The sequence below is a fragment of the Diplotaxodon limnothrissa genome, linkage group LG3 (assembly GCF_057381915.1).
Source record: "Diplotaxodon limnothrissa isolate DT_005_m linkage group LG3, D_limnothrissa_male_GT1.1, whole genome shotgun sequence".
Classification (NCBI taxonomy): Eukaryota; Metazoa; Chordata; class Actinopteri; order Cichliformes; family Cichlidae; genus Diplotaxodon; species Diplotaxodon limnothrissa.
The window spans coordinates 31015217-31026887 of NC_140598.1; the positions used below are offsets into that span (position 1 = coordinate 31015217).

Here is an 11671-nt window from a genome sequence, read left to right on the forward strand (position 1 = left end):
ATGCAATGCATTTCCACAGCTCTTGATATTAGCTGACAGGTTTGCAGTCAACGATTATGATAGCTTTGACTTATGTTACACTGTTTTGCCCACAAGCTCTTTCACATTGAATATTTTATTTACAGACAATATCTTGGAGCCTTACTGTAAACCCAACAAAAAGTCCATCATTTTCTATTTAAAATGCAAATTTGGATGATTTTTTACTCTTTACAGGCTTTGCACTTGAACCAACTCTTCTTTCAGCTCTTTGTGATGGTAATCTGGGAGGCTTTTGAGTTTTCGTTAAAGTGGGACAACACCAAAATAAAACACCAAACTGCAATGCGTTTCCACAGCTCTTGATATTAACTGACAGGTTTGCAGTCAACAACTATGATTTTTTTGATTTATGCTACACTGTTTTACCCACAAGCTCTTTCTTTTTTGGACATGAATTCAATCATTGTATCTGTTCTGGTTTTTTGATAATTATTTACAAAATAATACAGATGTTTATTTTTAATTAAAATTTTAAGGCCTTTTTGACATTTACAGGCATTATATTTGAACATAAATTGTATCTTAAGAGATAATGATTTAATTTAATATTAGCTGCATGAAGAGAATTAAAATCGATCATACTGAAGTTGTTCAAAATACCCAGTTCCATCCACTGGCTGTAAGGAACAATCTTTCCACCCCAGTAAACAGAAAACGACACAACAAAAAATGCCCAAACAAGTCTGCTTCATACCACCTGTCACTCACTTCTGGTCATTTCTGCAAAAGACAAAGTAGATTGTGTGCTGAGATATTTTGAAATGTTATCTTAAAGATAATCCAAGAGACCAGTCATTTCCAGAGGTTATATCATCCATACTAAAAGTGTGACCATGGTTAGATATTCACATATGCATCTCCTGAACTTATCATGATATCTTGTGAAACTGTTCAAGAAGTTCTAAATAACTTAGAACTTCCAAAATCCAGAAGACTTGTAGAGCTGATACTAAGACACCCTTTCCCCTATGTTTTTTTTTAAGAATTTCTACCTGAGATGCCCAGTGTGTTGGCCTCAACCTGCACTGTGACCGGCCCCACTATCATTGACGTCCACGGCCAGATTAACTCCATCCAGGATCGCTGTGCGTACTCTCTGTTCTCGACTCCGTTACTCCCAGATTTCCTTGTTCTGGGGAACTTCAGGGACAGACGTCGTAAAGATGTGAGCTTTTTGGACAGTGTGATGCTGCGTGTGGACGGGCATGACATTCACCTGGAACAAGGTGGGAGAGTTCAGGTAAGCGACCTACAGCCACAGTTCATGTGTCAGAGTGGAGTCTGATCCAAAGTCCTCCCTCATCCTCTGCTGTGTCTCCTCTCATCGTTCTTCTCAGGGCTGTTAGAAGCAGTTCTTTCAGAGCTGCTAAACTCAGTGGTTGTTGCTGTGAAATCAGCCTGTTTGTGTGTTTGACATGTTTCACTCAGTGTTTCCTCCACTTTGTCTCTGCTGTGATGCAGCTGGACGACTCCACACTGACCCTCAGCAGCTCATCTCAGCTGGTTCATGGTGTGCAGCTCTCTAAGGACCAAACTGGAGTCACTGCCAAGCTGTCGCTCTCCAACCTCATCATCTCTGTCTTCTTTGACGGCTACACCGCACAGATCCTCTTAGAAGGTGCAGAAGATAAAGTTTAATTCTTGTAACATAAACTGTAAACTGTGCTGTTATTTATTCTTCTGTGTTCCTCCAGTTTGAATATTGATGCTGATCTGACTCATTCTGTCCTGATCCTGTGCAGGACCTGCTGGTTCATCTGTGGAAGGTCTGTGTGGAAAATCCAGCAGGTCTCTGAGTGACCTGAGGCTCTCTGAGTACAGCTCCACCAGGTAAGACCTCATCACAAGCTCAGAGTCCCTCTGACTGCTGCTGCTGATGTTGCAGATATTCTGTTTGTATGAATGAGCCTGAACTTTGTTGTTTGTCGCCCCCTAGCTGTGAGATGCAGTACAGTGAGACTGCTGACAGCACGATCGACTGCACCAGTGTGACTGAACGGTGAGCAGATCCACACAGTAGGGAACATCTGTTATATTGTTGGATATATAATTTTTGTGGCAGTTACCTTGTGTACTTCTTTAGAAGTTTGCCTTTGCAGACCACCACATTAAATGCCACACTTAAGCCTTGAATGTAGTCTAGATTTATAGCATTAAGCAAAGGTGTTCAGCAAAAGTCTTGCATTAACTGTTTAGGAATTACAGATATATACACAGTTTGATGTTTTCACAGGCTCAGAAATAATTGGTTCCACTGAAAGGCATTCATGCCCATGCTATAACACTGTCTCCATTATGTGTGACTCATAATGTGGTGCTTCAGACTATGAACTATTTCTCTCCTCCAAACTTCATCATTCCGCTACTAAAGTCAAAATCAGCCTTCTTGTCTGTAATTGTAACCCTTAGTTTGTTATGAATCCTCTGTATTTACATTCATGAAGGCATCTCTTCATTGCCAATTTTGGCAATGATACTGTGGAATACACTTCACACCGACAACAGTTGTGCTCACAGTTGTCAATTTTATTGGACATTCATACAACAACCCACAGTCAGGGAAGCGCTGGTCTCAGCTTTCCCTCTTTCCATCTCTCGCCTCACCAAAAAGAAAAAAAGGCCGTCCACAGTCTAAGTGCAGTTATGTTCTCACTTTCCTTGCTTTCACGTTTCTGTCCAGTTCATCCCAAAACAGCTCAATGGGGTTTACGTCTGGAGTCTGTCCCGGCCACTCCATGTTTTCAAGCTTACCATCTTGTTCTTTATTCCTGATTCTGGCATAGCTTGGACTTGTTTTTTGGGTCATTATCCTTCTGTAGGATGACCAACCCCTGATCAACTAGGCCAGAGGCTGTTGCATGGCGCAGGATAAGGCTGTGGTAACTGTTGTGGTTCAGGGTTCCCCTCATTCTGTATAAGTCACTGACCCTGGATCCAGCAAAACAGCCCCAGACCATCACACTTCCTCCTTGAAACTTGATGCCATGGAATCTTTCACCTACTCAACAGCATACGAAAATCCAGCATAATGAAACCAGGATTTCAATTTTCAGTAGTTCAGTGGTTTTGTTTCATGGCCCAGGTGAGCCTCTTATTCTTACATCTTAGCAGTGGCTTTCTTGCTGCAACTCATCCTGTCAAACCAGTAGCTCGAAGTCTTCTCTTCACAGTTGAAGGTGAGACTTGGTTGCCATGACTACTATTAAGCTTGTGCTTGAAGCTGTTGTCCTTTGAGCCGCAAGCTGTCCTCTGATTCAGTTGTGGTATTGGGTCTGCCCGACATCTTCCTGTCACTTTGCTGCAGTTTCTGAGTAACTTTTGATAGTGAAAGAAACTGTACTCTCTGACACCCTGACTCTCTTTGTAATTTCTCTGTAGGAAAAACCTACATTTTTAAGTGTTACGATGGTCTGTGTCTCTTCCATTGTTAATTGCTTTTTTCTCACCATTTTTGTAGCAACACACTTCTTTCAGCAGTATAATACTGATCAACTGATGCTCAAGAGGGTATGATACTGCAGTGACGCAGACAAAGGGGGTTGTAAGTAATCCAAAAAATTGGGATCACCTGTTGGAATTTGCAGCACCAGCTTTCAAGCCTTGATCAACCTCCTACAGAACAGTTTTGAATTGTTAACCCATTTTGAGTTCCCTGAAAAAATGTCATGAAGAGGCTGTGTGCAGGCAGAGAAGCACCTAAAATGCAGACTTCACAGAGCAAAAAAGTGAACTCAAAAAGCAGCTTTATTTCTGACTCAAGGGTAAAACAATAAAAACTACACTGTGGAAGTAATAACTAAACATAGAGTGAGGCACACAGGGAAACACAGCCATGAATGAGGGAGATCGCAACACAGACCAAGGAAAACACAGGGCTAAAATACACAGAGGGATAAGGAGGGAACGAGAGACACAAAGGGAGCACAGCTGGGAGTAATCAAACCTGAGAAGACCAAGAGGAAGCAAAACGGTAAACATTAACATAGGACACGGACTGCCAAAGTAAAACAGGAAACATAACACAGATGCAGACTTGACAAGGGGATACAAACCAAGCAGTCAAGTCCCTTGAAACTGATGAAATGAAAATGAAAAGTGAAAAACTGCAGATCAGTCACATCTTGATTGATTTGCATGATTTTATTTAACAACCATTATGGCAGTGTAGAAGCAAAATTACAAAAACAGAGACTTCATTTAATTTTGATCTACCATAAAAAACCATTAGATTTAGAGAAGCACATACGCAAGATAAGTCGTGTTTGATAAGCTATATTTAGACAAATGATTACAGTTGATCATTTTCTTGTCTTTAATTTTGTTTTCTCTGTGGTGAGCAGCTGTGATCTCCTGAAGGAGGCGCCCTTCTCCTCCTGTAAAACTGACATTGACCCAGAGCCCTACATAACCGCCTGCACCGACACTTTGTGCAAATATCCTGCAGTGGACGGACTCAACTGTCAGTTCCTGAAGGCCTACGCAAGAGCCTGCAGTCAACACAACCACACTCTGGATGGCTGGACATCAAAGACCGGCTGCTGTAAGACCTTAATAAGACCTTAATAAGCTCTCCTTTGTTAAAGACCTGAACTCTGGAGTTTTAGAGCTCCCATGTTTTCAGGATAATACATCAGTGTGTTCCTCTGTAGCCTCTGAGGCCTTCTGTCAGGACAGGACCTGCAGCGATCACGAGTTCTGTGGTGAGAAGACGGTCGGTGGTGACACTCGCTGCTTCTGTCGGGACATTTTTGCCTCCAAGTACCAAGCAAACAACTCTTTGGGTACGACAGCTGTGACATCACCATGTCAACAGGGCTGAATGATGGAGGAAAACTTCTAACTGTGATTTTTCTGACTGATATTGTGATGTTCAGGTGATCCAACGGTCTGCATGCAGGACTCTGCTTCAGTCACTCTGGTCGGTTGTCTCCTGGAGGACAAAGGCATCGACTACTCTGCCTTACACCTCAACGACCCGACCTGCAGGGGTCGGGTGGACGAGCTCACCCACATGGTGACCTTCAGCTTCAACAGCAGCAACAGCTGTGGGACGGTGGTCATGGTGGGTTTCATCTCCTCCTCTTTACCTTCTACAAGCTAGAGTTGGATGTCTCGAGACCGGTCTCGACGGACTTTTGTCTTGGTCTTGTCTTGATCTCGACGGACTTTGGTCTCGGTCTTGTCTTGGTCTCGCTGTCTCGGTCTTGCTGTCTCAGATCAACATAGTGGTCGGGAGATTTGGAGTCAACAGTATCCATGACACACAGCATAACGTTCGATAATGTATCATGCGCAAAAGCTTTAGCTCTAAGAGCCGTGCTTAGAGAGTGCTTTTTAGTGAATCAGAATAGTCGACTCCCATTGAGCGAGAGCCGGCTCCTCAATTAATTTCCTTTCCCTGCTCAGCTGTCACACAGCGACACACAGTGGCTCAGCCATGCTCAAATCCCTCCACATTGTGGCATTTTATTATTTCGCCTTTCGCGCCCTTCAAACACAACTAAATGCAACCCGTTAGATTGAGCAGTATGCCCGGTCAGTAAGTTACAGAAATGTAAGCGACTTCGTCTGTCATAAAGTTTGCATTCATAGAACACAAATAGTTTTTGGTAAATGCAAAAAAGAAGCATTCGGCAAAGTGCAGTTTTTGCAAAGTCTCCTTGACCGAGACAGCTGGGACTACCTCAACCTTCACCAGGCACCTGGAGCGCAAACACCCTCAAAGGTAACAAACACCTTCAAACTCTTCTAACTACCTTTCCAACCTCAGATGACGTGGTCATGTTTATGTAATATTGTTATCTATAATGTGTTCTTCAAACATTATAAATTATGTAGGGACAGTTTTTTTGCAACTGTCCCTGCAGACATAACTTTAACTTAACGTTACAGTACATGCTATGTACAGGTAGCTAGCGCTAGCAGTGGCGTTCAGCTACTTAAACAATTTTCATTAACTTTAGGTATTTTGGTGAATTCATTGAGCAGAAATATATTGAAACCATTTCAGTGAGCACTTTAAGGGCTGGTATGGTGTGGTTTGTTGTCGACTTTAATGGGCATATTTATGTGGTTGCTGACTAGAGTTGGATGTCTCGAGACCGGTCTCGAGACCACTTTTACGTGGTCTTGGTCTCGATGGACTTTTGTCTTGGTCTTGTCTTGGTCTCGATACCCTCTGGTCTTGGTCTTGTCTTGGTCTCGATACCCTCTGGTCTTGGTCTTGTCTTGGTCTCGGATTAGGCGGTCTTGACTACAAGTCTACTACAAGCAGCCAAACATCTTCTAGCATCTGCTGAGCTTCTGCTGCTCTGCTCTGTTATATTTTAAAAAAAAAACAAAGCAAAACAAAGAGGAAGCTGGTTAAAGTGAGTTGAAATGACTAAAAAGATGCAATGTAATATTTTTTCTCTTGTGCATACTCATCTGCTTACGAATTATATGCTAGGCTGTTGGTTTGCCAAACCGGTTTTATACGCTTTTATTATATTTATGGTAGTGTGACATCTTAACAGCAACTCAGTTAAATATTATTTGATTCCAGTTGTCCTTTATCAAAAACCAACAGTGTAAATAACAGCTGTTTACAGAAGCCTAATGATTGTCACATGAAAAAGATTTATTATGATTAATTAACATTTGGTGCAAGATAATAACATTTATTATCTTAAGATAGTAATTCTCAGAAGGGAATCACTACCTTACCGTAGTGGAGGGGTTTGTGTGTCCCAGGGATCCCAGGGGCTATGTTGTCGGGGGGCTTTTGCCCCCTGGGAGGGTCACCCGTGGTAAACTAGTCCTTAGTGAGGGACCAGACAAAGAGCGATTCAAAAGATCCCTATAAATAGAGCATCAAGGGAACAGTTCACCTTGCGCGCTTAGGGTTATCAGAGCCCTGCCCTGGAGTCAGGCCCGTGGAGGGTGCCCGAGGTCGAACGTCTGGTGAACGCGCCTTAGTCTATGGGGCCCGGCCGAGCACAGTTCGAAAAAGGTCTGGAGATCAACAGACAAATTGATGCTTCTGCAGTGATGACGCTGTACCAGTCCATCGTGGTGAAAAGAAAGCTGAGTGTAAAAGCGAAGCTCTCAATTGCCCGAGGGCAAACATCTAAACACGCATTGAAGCACACAGAGAAACATACAACCATGAAGCAGAACGTGTCAATGGACAGAGAGAAACAGAGGGCTTAACTACACAACACAATGACGAGTGAACAGGAAATACATTGGAAACACAGCTGAGACAAATTAATGTAATGAGACAGAGGCAGCAAAACTAAACACACTGAAGATGGAACTTAAGACTGTCAAAATAAAATAGGAAACACAATGGCACAAGGAGGGAACAAGCCAATAGGAACATAAACACAGACGCACAGGGAGGGACACAGAGGACAAAGACACAAGGGGACCCTATATGTACAAGAAGCTTGTGCATTTGGAGTTAGATGTTGCATTGAACATGGAGAACAATTCCCAATCTCTTCATCACCTCAGAGTTATGAAAAAAGCTAATTAATTTAACAATGATATCAGGAGATATAAGTATCAGGTCAGAAATAAAAGTTGGATTGATGCATTCCTATTTCTTTGTGTTGACCAAGAAATCATAGTACCTGGTAAGTTGTAGAAACATAACAGATCTCTGTTGATTCCTGATGTCCAGCATTAAAAAATTATACATATACTATAATTTTAAAATGAACCGACTTGTTTAGCGTCATCTGATTGTGTGACTCCACAGACCAACAACAGTGAACTCATCTACAAAAACACCATCATGAACCAGAACAGCTCCTCTGACATCATCACTCGTCACGACCAAGTCTACATCGACTTCTCCTGCGTCCAAACTCAGCCGGACATCAAGACTGCCACCTTCAGGATCAGAGACAGGTGTGTGGTTGAATTACTTTAAGATGTGAAGCTTCTCATGAGGTTTGTGAGTCAGAGAAAGCTGAAGTGTGTTTGTGTTCTGCAGCTCTGTGATCCAGCACATCACATCTGGAGTTTGGGATTACACTCTGACCATGAAGGCTTTCACCAACGTCAGCCACACACAAGCTGTGGAGTCCAGCATTGAAGTGCAGCTGAACCAGAAGATCTGGGTGGAGCTGAAGACTGACGGGCTGGACGGAGACGTGGTCGTCGTGGTGACCGACTCCTGCTGGGCAACTGACCAGCCATCACCCGACAGCACTCCGAGATACGACCTGATCATAGACGGGTGAGACAGACTCAGAGAGTCATGTGGTTTTGATCTCTCTCATGGACTCCTGAACAAAGTGTGTTTTCCTGTCTGTGAGCAGCTGTGCCAACCCTGCTGACCAGACTGTGCAGGTGGAGGAAAACGGACTGGGAACCTCCAACTACTTCTCCTTTAACATGTTTGAGTTCACCGGGGGTTCTGGTGAAGTCTTCCTGCACTGCAAACTCCACGTGTGTCCCAAACAGGAGTACAGCTGCCTCCAGGTACAGCATTCTGCTAACACACTAGCAGCATGTGTTAAGCTCTATCAAAACATACCAAATTTGCATCTCAGAGTTTTATTATCGGTATTTGCATGTAACTACTCCTACATTACTGAATTTTAAAGATGTATTGATCTGGCATACCTGTACCCACAGGCAAATTAAATCTCTAAAATTCTTCCACGGCTTTGATGTTTGCATCACATAGTGACGAATGATGACCCAAATGCAGTTCAGTAGGCAGACAACATACATAACATAAAGCGCTTCATTAACGGCTGTTCAAGTGATCAACCAGGAAAACATAAACAGAATCCACAGTAACAATGAAATAAGGAAAGGTTAACACACAATTTAAAACTGGAACTACTAGACATGCATAGACACAATGATTGCAATCTGAGCACTCACCACTCTTCCCACATTTTCGATCAAAGCAGCCAGTCTTCTGGGCTTTTGAACAGCATTCACCGTTTTCTTCAATTTCCAATAAACCAGGGCCAAGCCAGCTCAGATCAGGAAGAGCCCCTTTATCATGGTGCTGAATAGGTAGATGTCTTCAATGTCTTCAATAGACAGTCCCGCTAGGCACATGATGCACCACTTCTGCCACCCATAAATCGTGTATCTGGAAGGAAAGTCCCTCCAGAGCACGCAGGCTCTCCCAATCCTAGGCTTCTCGTTGAGAAAAGGGTGTCAAGTGCATTAAGGGACCAGTTAATCAAAGCCATAGTTCTTCTTTACTTTTTAGAGGACAAGAGCAAGAATGAGAGGCTCTCTCAGGGTTAGAGTGAGACAAGACCAGACAAGGACATAGAAGCAGCAGCAGGGAAGATAAGGGTAAGGAGAGGGTGAAAGATGCATCCGCCTCCTCCAAAAGCCAGAGCAAAAAGACTGCAAGGGAAGTAAAACTTATACAAAACACTGGACACTGGGAATTAAACTGGTCCAATTAAGGGATTCTGACACAAAAGCTATAATGTTTGCTCTCAGCAGATTCAGTCCTGAATGAAAGGATCAGCGTTGATGTTCTTAAGTCTGGACTTTGTCTCTCTTTGTCTTTAGACTTGTCCTGGAGCTGCTCGCAGACGCAGATATGCCAGGCCCAAATATGAAGGTGAAGCCTTCATCAGCATGGCCTGGACTCATTAGGTAAGACACAGTCTGCTGTTTTAGATGATATCATTCTGAGACCTGTGCTGATAGTTAGTGCTATTCATTAGCACAATGAAAAGCCTCAATATAATAGAAACATCTCAAACCTCACTGATGGAGGGTGAAAGAAAAACTACAGAAATAATACTGATTCCAGCTGAACTATGATTTCAGGTTCTTGAATTGAGTTAAAGCAAATATAATGTCTTTATTATTCCCACTAAAAGTCTATAAACTTGACATCTGATGAGTTCGATCTTCTAAGTCAGTGAAATGTTGGTTGTCTGTAGCCTGACAGTCCAGGATCAGGGTGAAGGTCCATCTCAAATACTGATGATGAGCAGATAAGAGGAAGAAGTGGGAGGAGAACGATAGATACAATTTGGTATGACACCAGAAACAGGAAGATTTTCCAGCATTCAGTGTCGTTCATCTTCTCAGGTGGTTTCCATGGTGACTCGGACTGATTGACAGGCTGCCCACCTCCATGATGATCCCTGTCTTTTGATGATGATCCGGATGCTGGTTGTATGAAAGATTGAGCTGTCTTCTGGCTGCTATGGTGTTGTGATCACTACACAGCTGGAAAAGGCAGCAGTTTTATTGGAAGTATTGTAAGGACAGGACCAAACAGAGAGATAATGATTCTGTTCCTTATGGGTGGAAGTAGCTCAGGAGGTAGAGGAGGTCATCTACTAACCAGAAGGTTGTTTGTTTGAACCCTGGCTGCTCCAGTCAAAACACTAACCTGAAGTTGCTCTCTGATGCAGCCATCGGAGCATTTACTACATTTTATTATTAACATGGTGAAGGGAAGTGTGTCAGTTTGTTTTTTTTTATTTGAACAAATTGATATATTCCTCAAATGTCTCCAAGCAAAGCTGGTTGCACTCTAGAACTTCTGGGGACCAGTAGGGTGTCAAATGTTGGATTAGAATTGAGACTAACGACTTGTTGGACTTGTGCCCTTCTGAATATAAACACATCTTTGGTAACAGGTCTCACAAGCAATAAAGAAGCATTCCTTCTTCTCAAGTTGTTTTAGGTGAAGATGTTTTACCGTACTCATAAAGATGTGAAAGTATCCATTTGAGAGGAAAATGAAATGAAATGACAAGAGGAGAGTTTGAGAAACATATATTTTGGGGCCATAAAGTCCCATATAGATAAATGGAAATTGATTCTTTACCAGGGTGAGTCATTAAAAGGAGAGCAGTATCATTTATTCCCTTACTCCTTGTTTTCTAGCTGCTTTTGTTTTAATTTGATTATGTATGGGTTGAGTTTTGAATTTTGCCTTCAAGTGATCATTCAAGAGTTATTGCTGTGTTCTTTTTTCTTATTCTGTCTTACTGTTTGCATGAAAGACCAAAAATAAAACAAAAGGTCAGGGTAAAAATGAAGCTTCAAGCATTTTTTTGTTATTTCCACTGTCTCACTAAGAAACTGTTTAGCCCGAACTCCATTAACTACAGTGGTTTTCTGAATGACACGGGGCTCTATATACACTGAGAACAGTGCATGTTTATGCAGGCTTCATCTATTTAACACCTGTTAAATCAGAAAGAAGAAGGCAATGACCTGTTTTTTCTTCTGTTGAGTAACATTTTGTGGGCTACCAATAAGTACTTTGTACTCAGCATAACTCTAAACCAGAGTTGAAGTATTAAACCACAATAAGTCTCTTTCATATATGAAGAGAGATTACAAGACAATAAGCAACAATCCATATTAGAAATAGAGAAAGAGATGAGATAAAACATGTAGCTTCAACTCAGTGATGTTCTGTGAGGGCAAGCACTCAAACAGTGCTTGTCCAATGAAATCTAAATATAGATTGTACCAAAGTGAGAACAATCTCTCTTCTTGTATTTCAGTATTTTGACACATAAAACTTTCTCCACTGCCTAATTGCATCCATCCTACACATGACTCCACTGCAGTTAATGATTGTATCGGGCATCAGATTTAACTCTAAGCCTTCTTGATTTACTATTTTAAA

At 42.2% G+C, this 11671-nt stretch overlaps 1 protein-coding gene across 1 annotated transcript; it reads left to right on the forward strand.

Annotated features, from left to right (window-relative positions):
* Positions 1–1039: 1039 nt before the first annotated feature.
* LOC146635341 (alpha-tectorin-like) lies at positions 1040–9666 on the forward strand. Its single transcript, XM_085346857.1, has 11 exons — positions 1040–1282; positions 1504–1660; positions 1785–1872; positions 1979–2041; positions 4383–4582; positions 4692–4823; positions 4917–5104; positions 7787–7938; positions 8024–8269; positions 8352–8514; positions 9580–9666. The coding sequence occupies exons 1-11, from the start codon at positions 1040–1042 to the stop codon at positions 9664–9666; spliced, it is 1719 nt and encodes a 572-aa protein (XP_085202983.1).
* Positions 9667–11671: the final 2005 nt, after the last annotated feature.

Bases quoted from the DNA above. Each gene is read 5' to 3' on its own strand.
- LOC146635341 (XM_085346857.1), top strand. From the start codon at position 1,040: ATGCCCAGTGTGTTGGCCTCAACCTGCACTGTGACCGGCCCCACTATC. The intron at 8,270-8,351 runs GTGAGACAGACT...GTCTGTGAGCAG, and splicing joins TACGACCTGATCATAGACGG to CTGTGCCAACCCTGCTGACC. The intron at 8,515-9,579 runs GTACAGCATTCT...CTTTGTCTTTAG, and splicing joins AGGAGTACAGCTGCCTCCAG to ACTTGTCCTGGAGCTGCTCG.